Below are 23,971 nucleotides of genomic sequence, written 5' to 3'. Positions count from 1 at the left end.
GTTTCAACTGATGTTCTATATAAATAGTGTGATAGCTGAGCCTTAACAAAGTGAGTTCTGACTGTTGGTTCACTGCAGGAAGTACATTTCCATTCTTTTATTTTTAAAATGCCTCATCTTAATCATTCTTTGTGCAGTTTTGATCCATTATGCCATAAACATAAATCTTAGACTATATTAGAAGTTGAGAACTTTGGATTCTCTTATGTAGCTGCCGTGTCTCTACAGCTGATATGGAAAGTCTGTCTGCTCTGCTCTCATTGCCAGGATAGCAAACAAAGTTCAGCATGAGGGTCTGCTTTGATGGTGGTGGCTAGGAGAGTAGTCAGAGGTGTCCTGTTATCTCTGTGAAGGTCCCTGATGTGAGGTGTAAGGCTTCATATTTAGCTCACTGGTGTCCCAGGGAATATAGATGGGCTGGGAAAGGACCAGCGAGGGACTCGAGGCATGTGTGAAATAAGGTGATTCTGTAAATATGGATAATTCAAAGTGTGTTTAAAGATAATGTAAGCATGACTTTCAATTACAGATTTCTCTAGTTTTTCATTTCTTGGTTTTAGCTTGTTGGGTATTTCCTTAGTCGAACAGCAGAGGGCACTGTATATCCACCATAAAATTGAAGGCTTTTATCAGTTAATGAGGTTTTCCTTTTTTAAGGGATTTGATGTTTTACTTGTTACTGACTTGTTATGCCAACCTGAAGAAAGCAGGAAACTACTGACTTAAACTGGCATGAGATTGAAAAGGGGATTTTTGTTTTCAGGGTTGATTTCTGTGAATGAAACCATAGCTTAGTCGGCGATGGGTCATAGAGAACTTGTTTTAGTTACTGGTCTATTGCCGTGGTAAAACACCATGACAAAAGTCACTTTTATTCTTTTTTTTTTTTTTTTTTTTTTAAAATTTGGGGCTTGCTATAGTTTCAGAGGATTAGTCTATGACCATTTGGCAGGGGTGTAGTGGCAGATAGGCAAACAGACTGGCATTGGAGCTAAGAGCTTATATCCTGATCTGCAGGCAGCACATATAGAGACTGGGCCTGGCATGGGCTTTTGAACTTCAAAACACTCCTCTTTCAGCAAGGCCACACCTCCTAGTCCTTCCCAAACAGTTCCAGTAACTGGGGACCAGACATTCAAACATGAGCCTATGGGGGTTCTCATTACACCACCACAGGACTCAAATGAAATGAAGCTTGAATTTATCATAACTCTTTTGATAAAGAATTATTTTTTATTTTTATTTCTGGAGATTTGAGGGGAGGTATGTGTTCGTTGCTTGTGATACTAACCTAAAAATGAACCCTGGATGCTAACATTCTTGGTTAAATGAAAACTGACTTGTAGGTCCTAAAACAGCCCACCCTCTCCTGAGAATCCAGTGGTGTCTTTGTCTGTCTGTCTTAGATCTTCAGAGTGACCTGCTTCGGGGCTTCTGACAAAGCTCAGTTTAACACTGGTCACTGCCGACCTAAAGAGTCAGTTTTTCAGAATATCTCCTGTCCTTAACTTCCTTATTATGCTTTATAGTTTTATGTGTAATTAGGTTTGCTAGAAATTCTGAGAAAAAAACGGACTTAACAGTAAAGGCATCTATCTGCAAAGTAAAAGATAAAGTAAAAGATGCCTCTGGGCTACCCACACCTCTGTCTCCTTTCCTGGACACATTAAGGCTAGAACCCTTGTCCTGCTTATTGTGTGAGGCTCACAGATATGACATGGTCCAGGGATGATGGCTCTGTCAACACTGGGGGCTTCCCTCGAGGATGAACTGCCATCTAACTGAGATAAGGATGTCTCTTTTGGCTCATACAGTTAGTTGGACTCCTAGTTTTAGAGATAAGAATACGTCTAATATATTTAACAGTTCCTTTTATCTGCTGCTTTTTGAATGATGCTTTAACAAGAGCTTGATGGCTCTCAAGTGGAATGAAGGCTCCATGGTTGTGGTGGTTTGAATAGGCATGGCCCTGTAGATTCAAGTGTTTGAATGCCTGGCCCATAGGGAGTGGCACTATTAGGAGGTGTGACCTTGTTGGAGAAAGTGTGTCACTGTTGGGCCAGGCTTTGAGGTTCTATATGTTGTTAGTTTTTGTTTACTTACCCTTTGGCTTTTTTGCCTCTTTAGGGGGCCCACTACACAGCTCCAAAATAAATCACACATGGGGTCTTATTCTTTCTTATAAATGCCTAGCCTTAGCTTGGCCTTTTTCTAGCCAGCATTTCCTATTTTAAATGATTCCATCTACCTTTTGCCTCTGGGCTTTTCCCTTTTCCTCTGTACCTTCCTTTCACTCTTCCTCTGTGACTGACTAGGTGGCTGGCCCTTTCTTTTCTCACTCCTCGATCTCTCCTGCTCTCTGATTTCTCCTTCTGTTTTTTTCTCTGCCTACCAACCCTGCCTGTTCTTTCTCCTGCCTCGCTATTGGCCATTCAGCTCTTTAATCAACCATCAGGTGTTTTAAACAGGCAGAGTAACACAACTTCACAGAGTTAAACAAATGCAACATAAAGAAATACAACACATCTTTGTATCATTAAAACAAGTGCTCCAATGTGTAAACAAATGTTAACACATCTTAAAATAATATTCTATAACACCTATCTACTTAAGCTACGTGTAGTGTCGTACAACATCTCCTGCTGCCTGTGGGTCAAGATGTCAACTCTTAGCTCCTTCTTCAGCACCGTATCTGCTTGCATGCTGCCATGGTTCTTGCCATGATAATAATGAACTAAACGTCTGAAATTGTCAGCCAGCCTCAATTAAATGTTTTCCTTTATAAGAGTTGCTGTGGTCATCATGTCTCTTCACAACAATAGAAACTTTAAGGCAATGGTGTACAACACAAACCTGATAATGACTTCTTATATGAAAAGTTTTTCATAACTATAAAATGAAAACAGATTTATTGATTTAATAAATAATATAAACTAGTAAAATTTAATCTGATGACATTTATGTGTCAATGGATATAGCATTAAAACTACATACCGTTCACAGTGTGAGATTTGGGTGTGAATTTGGACTATCCTGCCCCTGTGAAGATGCATAGGCATATGCCACTGTCTGTTCTAGATGCCACTGAACGATTTCAAAGTGCAGGTTGTCTCTGACTGTATGCGAGTGATGCACAGTCATTAAAATCTTCATTTTGAATGTTTATTTGTGTGATTCCCTCATGGGCAGAAATGAGGGGCCACAGCTCCCGGCCATCTGTGTGACCCTGGGAATAAACAGCTAGCCCTCTATAGCATTCTGTGGTTGCTATGGTGTGGAGTTTAGAAGTTTGGGTTCAGTGCATTAATTTATTTTATGCCTCATATTTTCATTTCATGGTGTGTTTGCAGAGATGTAATCAGCATCACAATTGAAGAAGCATCTGGATAGCCAGCCATTCTGTCATTATCATTAGCTGGAAACATTTAGAATGGCTGTGCTGTCCGGGAAAAAAAAAATGAACTCAGAAATGAAAGGATGCCAATACAGTAGTAAGCTCTACCATGGCATTCAGATGCCCTCGGTTGTATGTTTAAAACAAGATCAAGAAAGGGAAGAAGGAAGTTAAAAACTCCTACTTGCTCCCCAGCCTCTAGAAGAACGTTCCCTGTTTCAGCAGTGTTAAACATTGTCTGGGCTGTAGCTAGAATGAAGGTCCTTGGCTTAATAGATGCAAAGCAGACACATGGAGAGTTCCTGGTGCTAGGAACTGCCTGGATTCGGGATAGTAACAATAGAGTATGACTTCTAATGACTCCTACTGGCTCATCATAGGTTGAGTAAGGGAGAAAGGTGAGTGGGCATGTTTTAGTGTGGTAGTAACTGCTTAGGGAACGTGTGCTCTTCTGTAGGCTACAGGGGCCCCGAGAGCTGATGCAGACAGAGTGTGTCCCCTTCTCTGATGATGATCGGATGGCTCAGTCTGTAGCTCCTTGTCTTTGTTTCATTTGCACCATCTACACCAGAAATGTTTCTACATGATTTAACCACGTCTTTATTTAGAAAAGATTAGGGTGGTGACCGAATAGGAGAGAAGCTGACTTTTACGTGCAGCTGTTTCACTGTGAGTCTTTAGGCAGTTAGGATAAACATCCATTCGCCCGTGGCCTGCTGCCTGTGCTGGCAGATACATTTCCTAGACTTGGTGTTTGCAGCTAAGCTATTGAGCACACTTTCCCTCCCCTGAAAATGTCCAACTTAACCACTTAGTTCCTTCTTCTGATAAAGATGTCTAAAAGTTGCAGAAAAGTAGGTGGCTTCTCTGTTGAATTGTACCAATTCCTGTCATCAGTGAGTCTCAGGTACAGTGAATTCTGGATGCTCAGCATCTTCAAAGCGGTCGGTCGTTATTAGCATTTTACTGTCATTTGTTGGCTTGTGTATTTATTTAGTTAGTTATTTGGGTGGGCTGCATGTGGAGGTCAGAGAAGAGATTGCTGCAGCCTGCTCTCCCCTTCCTCGGGGTGGGCCCTGGGAGGAAACTCGCAGCAGGCGCCTTTCCTGCTGATCGTCTTGCCAGCCTCGACATTTATTTTTGAGAAGCATTCAGAGTTTTAATTTTTACATGTTATTTAATTATTTAAAATAAATACTTATTATTGGACCTGATTATTGGATGGTAAACAGCTTAATTTAATTTTGAATAAATATTATTTTTAAATGTTTTCCCCTTTAGAACCAGTTAAGACGTTAATCATCCCCCCTTAACGGCTTTTGTTTGGTTGTTTTTTTGACCTTGTGTCGTGTGTGTGTGTGTGTGTGTTTGTGAGAGAGAGAGAGAGAGAGAGAGAGAGAGAGAGAGAGAGAGAGGCAGCTGGCTTTTAGAGCATTTACTGCATTCCAGGTACCGTGTTACAATATTCTCTTTTGATTGCACATCTCAGGAATCATTATTATAATTTACACAGTGACACTAGGATGGGTCTCTGCAACATTGCGTGGAGATGGGAATTTCTTTAGTGTTTTGGTTAATTATGCTCCCTATTAGGCCCCGCCTCTTCTTCCTGCAGGGTTTAGGAGCATAGTCTCTGTACCAGTCACTGATGCCTGTCTCCCGGGGACACAGTGACTGCTAGCACTCAGGATAGCAGAGAACAGGAAAGCATAGCCAACATCTTAACCAGGAGTCAGTGTGGAAAATTGATTGGCACAGCGTTGCTTGTGCTCATGAATGGTAAATTCAGTCCTCAAGGCTGCTACCCTTGGTGGGAAAAATAAGGTGGATGATAAATTTCCATGTGAAACAGGACAGTTAGGTTGCCCTAGAGAGGAATTTATTTAGCTTTTATTCCACCTCACAACCAAGACAGGGTTTCTCTAGCTTTGGAGGTATCCTGGAACTAACTACCTGGCCTTGAACTCAAAGAGATCCCCCATCTCTGCCTCTGGAGTGCTGGGATTGAAGGCAGGCACCATCACTACCTGGCTTTAGTTAGCTTTTAAGCCAGTTAATTCCTTCCCTCGATGGTTGGTGTGTCCTGTGTGCCAAAAGCTGAGATAGGAGTTAACAGCACTAAGTGCCAAGTCTCTGCTCTAGAATTCAGTCCAGAGCATCCTTGTTTCATGGCAGCTTGTCAATCACTAGGTGCTTCCTGGATTCCATGGTGAAGTACCAGTAAGCAGACCGATCCCATTCCTATGTGTCTGCTCTGAGATTATGATGTAAGACTTCTCGGAGGAATTACAGCTGTGTTCAGTCTTGTTAGACATAAATGCAGTGTTCAGATTTCCTGTCTACAACTTGGGAATATGTATATATATATATATATATATATATATATATATATATTAAAATTTGAAGGATTTTTTTGGAAAGTCATAATTTCATTAACAGTCGGGATTTCATTTTAGGAGTACTAAGATCAAAGAAGTGGCTCTCTGCCTCATAAAGAGCGGTTCATTTGGCTTAAGGAACAAGAGATTCTCTGCTGATACTGAAACTGATTCCTCTCTGAGTTGGCCAGATGTTTGCTCCTTGATTCTGCAATTCTATATACAAGATAAAAATTTTAATATTAATTGGGATGGTTTTAGGCTTGCTTTTTTTTCATTTCCAAGAGTTGAACTACACTGTATTCTGAAGGGCATGTTTGAAGGTATAGAATAATTTAATGAATTAATCTTTTTTAGAGGCACTTTCGCAAATTGAATAAAGTATTTCCTTCCTCATTTGTAAAGACACTTGTGGAAATGACCAAGTTTCTTGTTCACATCCAGGCAAACTCTTCCACATAGATTTTGGGTATATCTTGGGCCGAGATCCAAAGCCTCTTCCTCCTCCAATGAAGCTGAATAAAGAGATGGTGGAAGGAATGGGCGGCACGCAGAGTGAGCAGTACCAAGAGTTCCGAAAGCAGTGTTACACGGCCTTTCTCCACCTGCGAAGGTGAGGACTGCAGGTGTGGCCCAGAACACTAGAGTTGTGGACGTGTGTTTACTGCCCGACCTTTCTCTGAAAGACATAATGGCATTTCTCAATATTTGCTACGTATAGTGATAAACCCAGCATCAAAGGATACCTTGCTTTCCTACTAATTATCCCATCCGTAACCTACCAGTTGAGAAGCTGGCATTCTCTGAGACGAGGCTACCCAGGAGGAGTTTTACCCATCCCTTCTCCCTGGAGGTGGTGGCGAGCAGCGTAGTAGCCACTGCCCTGCCTTAGGTACACTCTTAGCCATTTTCTTCTAATGCTTTCTCCACCTCAGGTTTGGATGCTGTTCAGGATAATTCATAGGTTTCATTTTTTGTCTCTTCAGTGACTCATTCTACTTTGAACAAGGATTATTTTACTTTGTCCTTTCTTCTTCAGTGTTATTCTGTGCTTCTTTCGTCATGGTTTGATTAAAAATACTGGATGACTTAAGTTACCAGGAAAAAGATAAAGTCATGTACTTGAATATGAAAAAAGTTCTGACAATCAGAACTGACAGGATCACTGGCTTCTTAAGTATTTTCCACCTAACTATGCAAAAGGAATTTTCCTAGTCCAGCAGAAATCTTAGCCTGCGGTCCACCCCAGGGTGGGTCAAGGTGGCTTGGCCAACCTACAGGGTTTGTGCCTCTAACCTCACCAGGTTATTATGCCATGTACAAAGAGCAGCAGTTGTGTTTTTGATTTGTAAGTATTTATTTCTCCTTATTCTGTTTACTAGAGTAGCTAATACTAATCTAATACAATAAGAGCAGTAAGAACAGACTTCCCTGCCTTGGACCCTGCTGTAGCCTTTAGTGCTTTGTAATTCAGAACAATGTTAGCTGTAAGATTTTAGTAGGTGTTTCAGTTGTGTCCACCTTACACAGTGCCATCTGTGGTTTTGTCCACAGATTGGCACTGGCACTCCTGGGAGGTTCTGTCGACTTTGAGGAGGAGAGGTCCTTAGGTGATTAGTGCTGTGCCAGTGTGCGCTGGGGGAAGGGACCAGACAAGAGGTTGCAGATTGACAGCTGGAGTCATGCCCAAGGATGTCTGTCTCACTGAAAGCAGAAGGGAAACAGCGTGTTTTATGAACTGCTAGTGGAACATTGGTAGAATGTTGTAAGGAGGCCGCTTGTTGGTTCCCGGCTGCTTAGCCCCAAAATAATCACACAGAAACTGTATTAATTAAATCACTGCTTGGCCCATTACCTCTAGCTTCTTATTGGCTAACTCTTACATATTAATTTAACCCATTTCTATTAATCTGTATATTGCCACGTTGCTGTGGCTTGCCACCTAACGTTTCCAGCGTCTGTGTCCAGTGGCTCATGGTTTCTCTCTCCTTCTACAGTAGAAGGTAGAGTGAGAAAATAGAAGCAAATTATTAATGTCGAGCTGAGGTTCCCATTCCTTACTGCAAACAGCATCACAGAGTGACTAAATAGCCAATATGAGTGAATATTGATGTGGGGTGTCCTTCTGTATAAGTGTTGCTTTATTGGTTGATGAATAAAGCTGTTTTGGCCAGTGGCTTCACAGAGTAAAGCCAAGCAGAAAATCTGAACAGAGATATATAGAGAGTGCAGGTGGAGTTGGGCAGATGCCATGCAGCTGCCGAAGGAGAGATCACGAGAACCTTACCTATAGGCCACAGCCTCGTGGTTATACATAGATTAATAGAAGTAGGTTAAATTAAGATATAAGAGCTAGCTAGGAATATGCCTATGCTATTGGCCAAGCACTGTTGTAATTAATAAAGTTTCTATGTGATTAGTTGGGTCTGGGCTGCTGGGAAATGAACGAGCAGTCTCCATTTAAATACACACGATGTCTGAGGGAAAAGCTGGGGTCTTCATATTACAATTTCTGGGTCTCATACCATGGAATATTAACTTTTAGAATTTCCATCTAATAATGACATTACCCTCTTTTTCAGAAAATATTTTTATAAATAAGAGCAAAGAGGAATACACTGTCATTTCAACTAGAGTTCTGTAACATTGAAGATCTGTCTTTTTAGATGACAAGTATATGTTTTCTTATGACTACCTAGGTTGTCATTTAGCTGTGGCTAAATGAGTGGAAGGGAAGTAACATCCCATGAGTCACGCAGGAGCGACTTCATGGAGTCCAGCCGAGGCTCCAGGAAGTACAGTAACAGTTGTGTGTGTATTCATACTGTCTCTTCCTTAAGAGTCGAGCTGTAGCTTCAGGAAGTACAGTGACAGTTGTGTGTATACTCATACTATCTCTTCCTTGGGATTAGTAGGAATCACACGATTGCAGTTGCCAACACTTTTGGAAGTGTTCTTGATAAGGCAAAGAAACCTAAAATTCTCACTCACTGGTTTCATTATCTTTCTTGTTCTTGTAGGTATTCAAATCTGATTTTGAACTTGTTCTCCTTGATGGTTGATGCAAACATCCCAGATATTGCTCTTGAACCAGATAAAACTGTAAAAAAGGTAATTTTATGTTTTTTTTGTCTACAATGCAATCTGCATTTCATAGTAAAAATGGGTAAAGACTTTAACAATGCATGCTCTCTCTTTATTCCAGCCCTTAGATTATTAGCAGAATCTAAGGAAGAGTCCTGTGTGTTCTTTCATTCATGTTTCAGACACAGCAGTCTCAAGTCTTCTCTGCCACAACTGTTCAGTTCCATCTGTCCTCATCTCTGTACCTGTAGCATGTGTCTAGAGAGACAGCTAGCTCTCTGAGAACTGCTCTTCTTCATCCTCAGATGGGTAACTCTCCCAGCATTGCCAACAAGATGCCTGACTTGGTCGCAGGTGGACCATGCTATGGATCACATATCATTTAGATGTCTCCTCTGTTGTCTTCCTTTCTGTCCCCTCTGTTTTGGATATTGCTCTGTCACTGTAGAGTCCCGCCATTTGTTTTCTTTGTAAGCAGCCTATAGAGATAACTAGTGGAAGCCGCTACTTGCAAGCAGTCAGTCAGCTGTCCTAACTAGAATTTGAGCAGGAATGGGAGAAAAGGCAGTGGGTTTGGATACTTCCCTTTAATCTACTTCTCGGACTGCTTCTGATGAGATTTATATATCCAAAGGTAAAAGATGATGATGGAGATCGGTATTCATCCTCAGAGAAGGTTGTGAAGCGCTTTTAACTCGTAGAAGTATAAAATCTCTGAAAGACAGTAGCATTTTCCAAGATAGAGCTGCCCCGGCTTTAAAACTGGTGAAGGCAGCTTATACCAGCATATCTATGTCTAGCTCAGTGGACTTTGGAAAATTAACTTCAGCAATAATTATACAGGAAAGAGACCAATTCTTTCCTCAGCTTTAGAGGGCTAGGAGAAGTATCTGAGTGGAGGTATTTTCTTTAGTCTTTAAGAAAACAAACTCTTAGCTGGGTGGTAGTGGTGCACACCTTTAATCTCAGCCTTCGGGAGGCAGAGGCAGGTGGATCCCTGTGAGTTCAAGGCCAGCCTGGTCTACAAGCAAGAGCTGGTTCCAGGACAGGCTCCAAAGCTACAGAGAAACCTTGTCTTGAAAAACAAACAAACAAAAAAACTCTTAAAGGGTGCTTGTTTTATTCTGGCAGATGGTACATTGGCCTTTCCATTTCTTGTTTTATCCAGTCAGCAATAGTCAATGACTTTTTTTGTTGTTGTTTGTGTGTCCTGTTTTTGTCTTATTTTTCCTTTACTGGCTGAAGCTCATCCATCAGGAAGTATAATTGACTGGTGGAAAACTCTTGAGCTGTGAAGGATGCCTGCACCAGCTTCACATGTTCCCGTGTTCTGCTTGCATCCACTCTATTAAGGATCTCTTCTGTAGTTTCTTTTAAACTCATTTGTCATAGCTCCATCATGCTCAGTCTTCCCTGAGTGTGGCTGTTCAGAAACCATTTGGGAAATTTCTGGCAGTGTTGATCAGACTTGCGACAGACAGCGGTTTCTTTGACCAATTAAGCCATGCCATGGTCAGCGTTTTCTTTAGCCATTTATGCTGGGCGTGGACAGTATTTTCTTTGCCTGCTAAGCTGTGTCACAGACAGTGGTACCTACCTAGTAAGCCATGCCATAGGCACTGGTTTCTTTGGCCAGTTCTTGTCTTTGTGCATCCTCTGTTGCACCACCACCTATTTCAGGAAGTCACATGACTCTCTTACCAGCTGTCCTTAAAGCACTGTTTCAAAGTGCAAAGCAATTCCTTTGTGAAAAATGAGCCAGAAAACAAATTTGTTAGATACCTTTTTTAGACTAGTAATTCCTACCATTTTATTTCTGTTAAATAGAACTTTAAGGGGCATTTTGCCATATTTTTTGAAACTGTATTTCATAACAGATGTCTTTACTTTCTGATCCTTTATCAAAATGTGAAGTATTCAGTTAAATATAGACTCAACACTGTCATAACAGTGCTTGAAATGTGTGTTGTAGTTGATTGAAATTTGTCTCATATTAGTTGATTTATTTACTTCTTTCCAAAAAAGTAAACTTTATACTTGGGTGAGGTAATGGTTGCCACCATTACTTCATCGTGTTGCCGACTGGACAACACGCCAGCTAGGCGAACACCCAAATGTGTATGAGGCTGTTTGTTCATAGGGATGCAGGTCAGATTGCCTGATAGGCCCTAGCATTTCCTGGGTTTGGCTTTTTAGAGTAACAAGCTTTATAATTCTTTGGGAAATGATTTCTTTCACGTAACAATTTTGTTATTCAAATTCATCTGCTTGAGCACAAAATTGTCCTAAAATTTGAAATGCTGTTAGCAGGCTCAACCCCTAAATATGGGCCTTGGCCTTAAATCCCACAGCAGCAATAGGAAGGTCTCTGGTACAGGCCTTCAAGAATTCGCTGATTAAGGTAAATCCCAAGACCCTAAGTTCAGAAAGCCTGCCAAAAACTGGCAGACAAGAATGCTGCCTACAACAGGGAACATAAAATAGGTTTAGTTTTGTTTCCTTAGGCTCTTCCACGCTTTCATCAGACCCCATGAAATAAACATAGTTCCCCCTCTTCCATTGGGTCTTCCCTTTCTGAAGGAGAACTCTAATGTTACCGAGATATTCATGTTACAGATAAAGGTGTGCACCTTTCTGTTATATAAACATTATATGTGACAGATAATTGTGTGTGACATGGGATATGCACGGAGGCCACCACCTTGAAGCCTGTGCTGGGGAGCTTTCCTTCCCTGCAGGCCAGGAGCTAGTGTGCCATTGCCAGCTGTACACATCAGAGGTTGCGTCATAGAGTAAGTGGTTCAAGCAGAGCTCGGTTATATAATAAGTTCACTCAAAACTGTCATAATTCTCTTAAACCCGAACGAAGATGTTAGATAGTTTAATCAATAAAACTTCATTTTGATAAAATTAATTTTTGTTGTTAATATGACCAGAGCTGTAGTGTGGAGCTGCGGGCCTCTTCCCACAGCCCGGCTCATGGTTGCCTGGCTAGCTTATGCCCCAAAATAACGACACACAAACTCTATTCTTTTAAACACTGCTTGGCCCATTTCTGTTCATGTATGTAGCACCCCAAGGTGCGCTTACTGGGAAGATTCTAGCCTACGTCCATCCTGGGTCAGAGCTTCATCGTGTCTGCTCTGGAGAGGAGAGCATGGCGTCTGTCTCTCAGAGGAGCTGCCCTGCATCTGAGCTCACTTCCTCTTCCTCCCAGCATTCTATTCTGTTTACTCCACCCACCTATGTTTTAACCTATGAGGGCCAAGCAGTTTCTTTATTACTTAACCAATGAAATCAACAGATTGATATGACACTCCCACATCACTATAGTTTAGAATGCTATAGTTTTTTTTATCTTTCCTTTATTTCTCTAAACGATGAATAGGCATTTCTATAGCAGGGTGGTGTTTATGGTGGAGCTTGTGCCATGTGTCAATGTAAAATATTCAACTGTAGCTGCACAGAGCTTTGTGGCTAGGGATGGCGAGTTGAAAAGGCGATCTTATCTTCTAGAAATTTCCAATCTTCCTGGCTTGTTAAAATGTATAGCCATATTCAGAGGGTTGGTGGGGGAGGGCATAGAGTAAAGATGTTTAATGGGTCCACATACAAACATGACCGCTTAACAGCCAGGGCCTTGTCGTTCCTGTTCCCTTTATTTCAGTAATTAAAAGGAAACCTCTAAACTTTGATGCCAAGTTTATTCAGTAACTTAAGGCACTCCTTTCTATTGGAGAGTTTAATGGAGACATTCTTTCTTTAAATTGATTTCCTACTAAACTTTAAAACAAAGAAATTATATGTATTATAAATAGTTGACTGTATTTCAGGTAACCTGTAAAATTAAATTGCCCATGATTCCTGCTGGATTCCCCACGGTGCCTGTTGGATCAGCCTGTAGACGGCATGGTTTCCCATGCACCATGGGAGACATGAGACTCTGTTTGCTTCAGCAGCAGCTGCATGCCTTGCTTACAGTGTCCAGTGATGGGTCCCCTATAGCCATGGGTGGGTGGGGACTTGGTTTTCCTCTGTTTTTTAAAGTTACTCATTTAAATCCTCTTCTATTTTACACTAAGGAATTTTGGTTTTGTATTTTAATACAGCCCAAATAAATGATCTCCAAAAGAAAATAAATCAGAACTTCTCCTTTCGTCTGGATGAATCAGATTTGTTCCTTTGTTGTGGTTATTTTTATGATGATATTATTAAGAAGTTGCTACAGGGAAAACAGTCTCTCTGCTTTGTTTGTTGTTTAATTTTGAGATAGGATTCTCTGTAGTTGAGGCTAGCCTTCAAGTTGTAGTTCTTCTGCCTTCATCTCCCAGAGTCACACCCCACTTCATCCAGCTTTCTCAAGAGGAAGAATTTAATGGGGAAAGTCTACATTTTATTTAATTGAAAGCTGCTTCTGAATGAGAGATCCTGAGCACTAAATTATTCTTATTCGAAGGTCTTTCTCTATTAACTTGTGTAAAATTGAACTCTCAAAAATGCTTAACTTGAAAAAATACCCAACTTAAACAAAACCACTATGCTTCATAGTAAAAAATGTGTTTCAGGGCTTTATTGGAGGAATTATCCTGCGAACTTAAGAATTGTTAAGACGTATATACATGTGATTGAATATAGTCAGTTAATGCCGTGTAGTCCCCGTGTGGTGCAGGAGCTTTAGGCCAGTCTATGGACTTTATTTTATTAAATTCACATTTAATAAATTTTCTCTGTAAATAGAAAACTAAATTGGATTGTTAATGGGAGCAGGGAAAATTATTATACCATTGTTCAGAGATGGGAGTTTGTATAGCTTGGTACAGATTGGGAGATGTAGAAGGGTGTTAAGGTTGCTGGGTGCATCATTTGGAAAGGGGTGTGTGCGTATTACATGCAGATGAAGGCACTAGGCTGCCAAGTGCATTACAATGAGGGTGTGAGTGCATAACTCAGAAACAAGCAGAGACTTCAGAAACTGTTTTCCCTGCCTGAGACTGCTGTGTCTGAAGGCTAGGACTTTCCAGTGTTACAGTCACTAGGGACACCTTTGGATATGTGGCCCATTGGTGACTGGGATGTCCATGCAGCATATAACTGAACCTGTTTTGGCTCATTTATGCTTTTAGATCACTTGAGCATCTGGTAGTAGAAACGTAGACACCTCAAAATATGATTACCCACTGTGCGAATGTTGTTGATGGCTAAGTGACCCTTAAAGAGACGCTGTTTGTTTCTTGACAATATAGCAGTTGAAACAGGGCTACTGTGGCACAAGATTGCAAGTGGATCTCCAAGATCGGGCAATTTGGGCATTTCCCAAATGGGGAACTACTACGACTGTTTGGATGTCTTTAGATGTTCTGATGCCTGTACTGAGTGTTAGAGTACCCTGTTTGACAACAGTGACCAAGAGTGCAGGTGGCCATTGTAAGGCAGGGTATGGATTAGTGGTACTGCGTTTCCAGCAGCAAACATAAACAGCGTGCCTGTGTAGCTCTGAGAGGCGAATAGCAGGGGATAAAACTTTGAGCTTATGGCTTTTGCTTCAGGCAATTCTAGATTGTAATTATAAGTAAGTAAAACTGAGCTAAGTGTTCAACAGTGCTTAGTGTTCGCTGGAACCTCCGTCGATTTAACTGCCTACCTGCTAGGATAAATCTTTACATCAGCACAACAGAACCTACAGTCTCTGTTCCTTATCGTCCAGAGTGCGTGTGTTGGTATCTCTGTTAAGAGATAGATAAATGTGGTACGAAGCCAGTGAACACAAAGGCAGTGAGGGGAAGCATATTGAGATGATACAGGCTCCATGGATCCCCAGGAAAGCTGAGCTGGAAGCATGGCCCCTCAGGCAAAGTGCTAACTTACACAGCCATAACAGCAAGTTGAGTGTCATGCCAGCATATGGAAGTTATGTAGGCTGAAGAGAAGAGACTTCAGCGTGATGAATTAGCAGACTCTGAGGAAGGTAGAGGGCAATGACAGGTGGCCTCGCACACGTCAGGAAATAGTAATAATTGACCACTTGCGTGTAAGCCTTACTAAAGAAAATGCTTCATATCTGATACAGAACGTTCTGTGCCAATTGCCTATCTTCTTTCGGCAATGTAGGCACTTAAATTAACTACCCAGTCTGTGGTAAATTAGGCTAGAGTTTTATTTTGAGCCTTACACTTTCTGAGGGGTTTTTTTTTTTTTTATGATGTCAAATTAACACCAGTAGTTCTGAGACATCATGCCACAGAGAATTCTAAAGGAGAGTTGTTGTTATTCTGTGGGGTCCAGAGAGAACTGGATCACTGACAAGCCCTGTGAAATGCCAGCCTGCCCCTGAGTTGGCATCTGCTTTTCTTTTGCCACTCTGTCCTGGGCTGTGGAATCAAGTCACATGGTGTACCTTCACTTCACATTGCGGCTTGCTGTGACTGTGGTTGCCTTACCTCCCCTTCCTGCTTCTCAGACCTAGTGTTTTTGTGTTAGTTAAATGCTATAAATAACTCCCTGCTCATGTTTTTACTAGTAAACCTAATAAACGCAGCAAGGCACCAAAACTCAAACCAAAGAAACAGAAAACAGTAGGTGCGGAGGTAGGGAACTAGCTAGGGAAAATGGTGGTTTACAAGAGTGAGAAACAGCCAAGCAGATAACGGAGGACAAATTTGATGACTGCAGTGTTGTCAAAAATCGATGGGAATATAAAATTAAGTAGTTTGTTTACTTGGAAATCCTACTTTCTTCTATTCTTTGTTGAAGTAGTATATGTGGGTCATTTACAATAGAGGATAAAGTAAGGGATTTTGTGCAGGTAACATCGGCTATCTGGGAACGCCTCTTTACCACTTAAGGGTTCCTATGGCAGCAAGCCATCACAGAGACTTTGTGTACTGCTTACAGCTCTTATCCAAAATAGTTCTTCAGTCACATTTGGCTTTTACATTTGAGGAGAAACACAGAAACATGTATATACATTCATGCATACACTAATTTTTCTAGTACTTGATGCTATTGAAAATGAACTATGCCTTAAAATAGGAACCAAAAAAATACAATCCTGTCTTTGAACATTATGGACCCCTTGAATGATTTCTCCCTTACCAAGATCAGGGTGCTGCTGATATCTCCTAAATATCTCTTTGTTTTGCCAGTGATTGATAGGCTTCTTGTGAACTATGACCATCAGGGTATGGGTGGGTCAGGAGTTGTTAATATGATCTCATCTTGTTTTGTCTGTTTCTGTCACTCAGTAACTCTTGAGCTGAAATGCTCAAGTATAAAGTACATTTGTAGCTAGAGTAATGGCATCTCTGTCCTTAGAAGGAAGCCATGTCTGTAATCGGAAGTGATACAGATACATTCAGAACTCTTTATTGGGATAACTTTTGGCATCTTGATAATGTCTGTCAGTTTGATCCTGTCACTGCAGAGCATATTTCCTGACTTGTTCCATTAAAAGGTTGATTGATGTTGTCTGTGGTTCCCTCTAGGTTCAGGATAAGTTCCGTTTGGACCTTTCAGATGAGGAGGCTGTGCATTACATGCAGAGTCTGATTGACGAGAGCGTCCATGCGCTGTTTGCTGCAGTGGTGGAGCAGATCCATAAGTTTGCCCAGGTAAGTTCCCAAGGGCTGTGTGCTGGTCTCACCCTTGCCAGGTACTAAGGAATCATCAGAGATGCTCCTTGCTGGCGGACATTGCCCTTCCAGGTTTTGTTTCTCCATCAAGCCTTGATGGCATCTTAGCAGTGGGTGAAGGGAACATCTTGAGATGATATTATTCCTACATAGAGGAGCACTGTAGACCCCGTCATAGGAGTCTTTGTCCCATGTAGTCTGTTACAGTTCCCCTTTGAGACTTCAAGGCTTGTCACATGAATTTAGACACTTTGGGGTTTTGGTAAACGCTGCAGTATAAGGAAAGGAGGCTAGAATCCAGGGAAAGCAGTCTACACCCATCAGTGAAACAGATCAGTATTCATGTTAGTAGTATCTCTCATGTGCAAGGAAATTTTTGCATGGCAGCCCTGGATGATGGCCTTCAGATTTGATCTGTTCATTGTATGAATTTCATAATGAAGATGATTATGAAAATGGCTGTCAGCAAAGGCAGGCAGGCGCCTTCTCTTGTGAAGTTTTTCCTTACTCTGCATCTTCACTGCATCTCTGTTCTTGGCTCTCAAGTTCAAGGTCATTGTGCAGATCCATCCTGCTGTATCTAGTATGCCATCAAGCCATTTCTGTTCTTAGTTCTGAGTTACTTCTTCACTAGTCCTGTCCTGAAGAGTGTTTTAATGTAGGTTTTCCTGGTTTGATAATACCTTGAATAGTAACAACTTTTGGGTTTTTTTTTTTTTGTTGTTGTTGTTGTTTTGAGACAGGGTTTCTCTGTGTAACAGCCCTGGCTGTCCTGGAACTCGAACTCACAGAGATTCTCCTGCCTCTGCCTCCCAAATGCTGGGGTTAAAGGTGTGCACCACCACCACCCAGCTAACAGTTTTTTTTTTTTTTAACTTTCCTCTGTATTTAAGTCTGTTTCTATTCATTCTTACATTTATTCTAAATTTTGACCAGATATGCCCTGGCATATGTCAAAATTGTGTATGTTCTCTTCTGTGTTAGATTTATGCACATGTTCAGGATACCCGGTGTAGGGAAAAATCCGGCAGTGACCTGCTAATAACTGTCCAGTTGTTTGAAAGTTGCTGTATTTGGTTTTAAGCATCATCAGCAGTATCAAATGTAATAATATAAATGCTTGATTATTTCCTGAACTTGAGTCCATCAGACAATGAACTTGATGATCTTTACATGTTGGTCTTAACAAAATTCTCTGATGAAGCCAGCTTAGGTAGAAGGGCCAGTGTCAACTCTTGTCCATCCAGAAGAGAAAATCACTGTGCAAGATTGTTTGTGCTGTATCTTTAAAACTTTAAGTCTTAAACCTAGACATGTGTTACCATGTTGAGGTCTTTGAACAAATAAGTAGAAAATAAAATATACACTAATTTTTGAGCACATAAGTAAATACCCTAAGTAATAAACATATCCACAAAAGCCCTTTATGAATTTATTATTTGCTTCTACGACTGTTCAGTGTCCTTTGTTCTTCAGCTGCGTATATAAGTGGGAATAGAGGAAACTGGACAGTGGAGGCTTGTGGTTCCTCTTGTGATAAGTAGCAGAGATTTTTCTGTTGCGTTTTGTTTTTACTGTGTGACTTGGCATAGTAGTCCCTCCAGAGTCCATACTCTTTCCTCATGTTCTGTGACTTTGAAGTTTCCTTGTCTAAATATTGGCCAGTAAAACCCAGTTCTGCTGACTGTATTATTCACGTTTCCCATAAAGTGTGAAGTCATGTAGTTGTGACTGTTCTTAACTAGCCACATCCTAAGCCACAACACTGGCGTCCTTCCCAGTGCACAGACTCCTTAGATGTGGTTCCCACTGTCTCACCTCTGAGGAGAATGTGCCTCTTTGTGCATTATAGCCCATTTGTTTGGAACACGAGGTATCAGCTTACCTTCTTTTCTTTTCTAGATACAAAATATCTTTAAAAGAAAAGAAGTAGATGCTGTTCAGAGAACCATTTGTAGTCCTTACTTCACCATTAGGCTTGAACAATAGCAGTGTACAATTTCTCATGGAACAAAACAAAAACTGGGTTCTGTTATCAATGAAATTCTTCACTAAAATCCCATTTTTTTTATTTAGAATTTTTTGAAGAGCCAGATGATTCCCTAAGCAGTGTTTAAATAACATACCAAAAGGTCTAATGCATTTGGCTTATATGAGGAATAAACAGACAGCGGTCACGACTGCTGAGAAACAGAAATAAGAGAGGCAGCACCACCTATTAGACACCTGTCTGTGCCAGCACTGATGCCAGCTCGCTGCATTACCTCACGTGGTTGTCTTGGCTGTGACATACCTTCACCGTCTGGAAAATTAAGGCCAATTGGTACCGTGGTCCAGATCCATACCTTTCACTAAAGGTTTTTTGTGGCTGTGTACTCAAGATTCACTTTGTCGGCCTTTATTATGAGTAGTTTGTTATGAATAGGGTTATCTTTATTATTATTGCTTACTTACTTGTAAATAAAATAAATATTTTCATATTTTCCCCCTAATTTTCTGGCCATCAAAAGTAAAAATAATCTATTGGATATGAATTTGCATACCTTTAATCTGGGCACTTGGGAGGCAGAAACAAATAGGTCTTTGTGAAGGCAAAGCCACTTAGTCTGCATATCTAACTAGACCAGGATGGCCAGCACTACATAGAGGCCCTGTCTCAAGAATAAAATAAAATAAAAATAATAAATTAAAAAATTTTAAACTGCTCAAAAGCCACCAAAACATGTAACACATAAAGGAGCTTCCCGGAATAGTTAATCAGAAACAAATTCTGCGAATGTGGAACAGCACTGATTGGCCTGTGGGGCAAAGCCATCCTGAGCGTCTCTGGCCCGTGCTGTTCTGCTGAGTGTAGTCAGCCCTGCCGCTCAGCTGCCAGTCTCTTGCTAAATGGATGTGGCATTGAGGTCTTTCATCTGCTTCATTTATCGTGATGGCAGCCCCCTGCCTGCCTGATGGGTGCCAGCTAAAATTCCCTGAATATTAATTTTCTGTCATACAGATTCCTTTTACCTGTATTCAAAAGTTTTTTAAACACTTCCCATGTGATCCCAGGGGAAAGTCTGTCTGTCCCTGTTTTCCTCCTCAACTAAAACCAGTTTCTACTCACTGTTTTCTTCCCCAGACTTGTACCACCTTAAACTCTTTTAATTTTATTTTTGAGATTATAATATTATTACATTTTCCTCTTCCCTTTCTTCCCACTAAACCGTCCCATATTTCCCCCACACACTCTCCTTGGAATTCATGGGCTCTTTTTTCATTAGCTATTTTTGTATATATTATATATACATACAATTCTAAACACAACCTGTTGAGTCTATATAGTGTTAGTTGTATGTATTTTTCAGAGCTGACCATTTGGCAGTGGACAGCCAGTTGGCAGGCCCTTCCCTGTGATTTTTCCAGCGTCTCTCCACTGAATATGTTTCTTTGTGTAGGCTGAGGCCTGGTAGGCTTTTCCTGTCGAGGTTGTCATGTTCATTGGTGCCATTTTGTTCGGCTCATGTTTGGGCAGTCACGTCGGTGAAACTTTATGAGCATGGCTTCTGGTATTTCTAGGAAACACAATCTCAAAGCAACTCCCTGATTCTCTGGCTCTTAGAACCTTCCCATCTCCTCTTCTGCATGTTTCCTGAGTTTAGGGGTGGGCTTGCTTAAGTCCTTCTTAAAATGGTTCTTCAGGGGCATAGGGAGAGAAATGTTTGGAACCAGCTCTCATATTTAGTATTCCTAATCTTTTTTTTCTTTTCTTTTTTCTTTTTTCTTTTTTTTTAGTCGACAAACACGTCTGAAGTGTTTTAAAAAATCATTTGAGACCATCTGTTCAGTCACAGGATTTTTCTCACACATAAAAACATACGTAAACACGCATGGGAATTTGATTTCGGAAGTGCTTTCAGGATCTTGGACTGTTAGCATGTCAGTATGGGTTGTTTACAGCTTGCCTTTTACCAGCCTTTTCAATATTTATCATGGGAAAGCTTTGATAAAGAACCTTGTAGGTTTCACAATGGTCCTTCTCCTGACCTCAGCCTTCGCTGTGCTGGGACCGTCCTTCCTGTTGGTTAGAGTTGGAGTTAGTTCCACTGTTTGGTCGTAACCGTCTGCTTAATTACCCGTAGAGCCCACCCTGGTTCTTGCCACCTATCCAGATAATGTATGTTGTTCTGTGTGTATCGGGACCATACTTCAGAGTTCATTTCTCTGATAGAGCCTTTAATGAAAATACTTAAATTGCTTCTGAAAATGTAAGTTATTTCTTTCATTACCATAAAATAAACACTCCACCATGTTCTTACTCAGACTTGTCCTTTAAGTTGTATCACGGAATCTAGGCAGAATGCCGGTCGTGTCGTAGTCCACAAGTGTCTGCACACTGCAGCACCTGGCAGGAAGATTTCTCTGTCACTTCCTGGGAGATGCAGTTCATAGGCACTAAAGGCATGAGGGGTATGGATGATACTGGATGCGTCCATTTTGGACCCAGATGTGTGCTGGCTTTGTTCTTTCAGGACTGCATTAGGTTTGGTTTTCAGACCAAGGCAGAATTCAGCACTTGCATTCTGAGAAAAAATGGCAGGAATTCAGTTGTCTCAAGAGCGTGGCACTGAGAGCTAAGCATGCTGTTGGGAGTGTGATTCAGGATGGGTTTGCCTTCCAATGCTGGTTGGATTTTTTTTCTCTCCCATATAATAATTTGTCTTCTTAATCTTGTGCTCAGAGTGAATCAACAACCCCCACCCCCCACCCCAGACATTCTCTCACATAAACTATTTCTCTTCAAGCCTCTAGAATCCCATACATGGACAGTTCCATCCTGACCCTCATTCGGGACATTTAGCAAAGTGATTAAGTCACTTTTATTAATTATTGTTTAATCTTTTCTCATAAACAGTGAACTAAATTGCTTTTGTTTGTTTTCAATTTTAACAGTACTGGAGAAAATGAAAGTGGATTTGGTCCTTCATGATACTCTGCTCAGTAAGAAAATGTGAGAAGCTGCTGTTGTGTATGCTAAAGACATCGGAGAAGCGAACAAGGAAGAGACAGTCTCCAGAAGTTAACTTGTGGCAAGTGTTGTCTCCTTGGATGCCACTGCTTAAATCTTGGCATAGAGAGTTTGTTTAAAGCGACCATGTATAGGGCAGGCCATCGCAGCTCACATCTGTAATTCCAGAACTCCGGAGGGTGAGGCAGGAAGATTTGCTGCAAATTTGAAGCCATCCTCAGCTACATAATGACTCTGGATCTGCCAAAAATTCACTGTGTATATTTGTCTTATAATGTATAAAGATAAGAAGAGAATTATGTATATGTTTTAGAATTATGGAATAGTAAAGCATTTAGCCCCTGAATCTGAAGTGCCCTGTTTTCCTTCTCATGCATGTGGATCTGGTTTTCAGTTATGAAGATGGTTTTTCACTTCTCCTCTTTTCCTTGCTCTCTTCCTCCCCGCCACCATTTTTGTTCCTTAGTTTCTGTGTAATTTACATAATACTTTGCTTTTACATTTTCTCCAAGTTTTATACATTACGATACATTCTTTTTACAGTTGAATAATTGGGGTTTTTTTTTGTTTTAGAAAGCTCTTTGTGGACAGAGGGTAGTAAGAAAGCAGGACTCAACAGTACACAGCACAGGCCCAGCCCTGTGGCCTGGGCTCTGTGCCCTGTATCCCGTCTGCTGCTTCCACAGGCAGCACTGAGCATCTCTGCAGGAGGTGGTAGAGTTGGGTATGAGAACTCAATGGGAGCAGTTGCCAATCAGTGGTTTCTGCCTGTAGACAAATGGAGAGGGGTACAAGGTCTGGGGAGAGCGGTGAGGGAAAACAGCGCCTCAAGAAAGGGTGATTTCTCTTGAACTATAAATATGGAGGTTTTTCTGTTTTATGAACTACAGTTCCCAGCTCTCCTGAGGCGTGCATACATATAGTGGAAGGTGAAAGTGAGCCACGCTCAAAGATACTATCACTCAACATGAGAGTCCATCACTTCCACGTCATACAATAAGTTATAAGAGGTTTTTCCACGTATTTGTGTCCATGCTTAGATGGCACCATGCCATGAAGTTAGAGGACAGCTTTGAAGAGGTGCGTCTCTTCTGCTACTTTATGATGGCCAGGCTTGGTGGCAGGCCCCTTTCTTTACTCCGTGAGCCTCTTTCTTACCCAGGAAATTATTTTTTATGCAAATTGAGATTTGAAATATATATATTTCATGTAATGCATCCTGCCAAAGCAGAGTGTTTGCCTTTCTAGAATTCCCACCAATGTGTTCAGCTTTTCTGAAGCATTTCTGAAGAAAAGGAGCATCCATAGTGATATAGGGTCCCCCAGTTGTACCTGCACATTCGTGTATTACAGTCATGTGACCGTGTAAGGAAAATGAGTATTTCTTATTTAAGACCCAATAAATATTAAGTATCAAATAACAAGATGTATAACCATTGAATTACTGCAGTTTCTGAGAAGTCCATCACTTGTTATTTCTCACAGCTGTAGAACAAGCATACCGTTAGGGACCTCCCTTAATTACATGATTGCTAAGACAGCGTCCCTGAGAGTCCTTGCTGTATATTTCCCTCGCCGTCACAGTTTCTTCCATTTTTTTCTTTTACTTCCGCAAATGCAGTTTCTCTTTCCTCCTCTCCTACCAGTCCCTATTCCAACACCTCCCCCATCCATTTCTCCTCAGCTTCTCTTCCCACAATTGGTATAAAACACTATGCAGGTTAGAAAAATGATAAAGAGGAAACAATCTTTTCAGTCCTTAGAATTTGTACCTAAAGTAATTGGCCAGCTCCCTTCTCCCCTCTCCTTCATATGCCAGTGCCATTTCATCATCAAAAGTCTTAACTCTTCTGTGTCCGCTTCTGAGCCCTCTCTGCTGGCTCCTCCAGTCTCTGACTGTTGATAATGAAGGCTCCACTCCTGGACAGGGTTTCCATAGCTTTATAATTAGCATGTCATTATTTTTGTGTTTCCTGTCTCGGGGTTGTCAGGTATCTGTATAGGACCAGCTTTCGTGGTAAATAGCTTCAGCTTGGAGAAGTTCATGGACTCCTTGTGTGTGCTGTTACACAGGAGACTGCAAACATGTAAATAAGCGGGCGTGATCTGATAGTGAGCTCTGCTTGTAATCTGAGCATTTTGGAGTTGACTCTCAGATAAAATTGTTTCAGCTCCCTGATCTTTGCAAACTCAACGTTGTATAGATAGAACCGTGTAGCAAACAGGACTCAGGAAATGATTTCTGCACTAGTATGAAATTCTCTGCAGGCAAACGCTGCTGAGTGAGACTTGGCTTAGGCTCAGCTAGAGAACTGCTTCCCCACTCTCTAGTGTTTTGTGCAGTAAGCCAGACCTGGATAGTCACGTTTCTCTCTGATGTAGGCTTACCACCACCTACTACCTGCAGCCACCGTCTGTCTTCAAAACTGCACCTTCATATTTAGTACCCGGCCTTCCTCCTAGATCCCAAACTACC

General features: G+C 41.2%; 1 protein-coding gene across 1 annotated transcript in view; it reads left to right on the top strand.

The window, feature by feature from the left end:
- Pik3c3 (phosphatidylinositol 3-kinase catalytic subunit type 3) overlaps positions 1 to 22,677 on the top strand; it is an 84,555-nt gene extending 61,878 nt beyond the window's left edge. The window contains exons 22-25 of the mRNA XM_057788901.1: positions 6,217 to 6,385; positions 8,793 to 8,883; positions 16,338 to 16,463; positions 21,420 to 22,677. Of these exons, the coding sequence (XP_057644884.1) occupies positions 6,217 to 6,385; positions 8,793 to 8,883; positions 16,338 to 16,463; positions 21,420 to 21,434 (401 nt within the window). The 3' untranslated portion in view covers positions 21,435 to 22,677. The remainder of the gene's footprint in view (positions 1 to 6,216; positions 6,386 to 8,792; positions 8,884 to 16,337; positions 16,464 to 21,419) is intronic.
- The last annotated feature ends 1,294 nt before the right edge of the window (positions 22,678 to 23,971 follow it).

Source organism: Chionomys nivalis, chromosome 14, assembly GCF_950005125.1.
Source record: "Chionomys nivalis chromosome 14, mChiNiv1.1, whole genome shotgun sequence".
Taxonomy (NCBI): domain Eukaryota; kingdom Metazoa; phylum Chordata; class Mammalia; order Rodentia; family Cricetidae; genus Chionomys; species Chionomys nivalis.
Note: the sequence above shows the minus strand (reverse complement) of the source record. Positions and strands in the feature narration are given on the sequence as shown.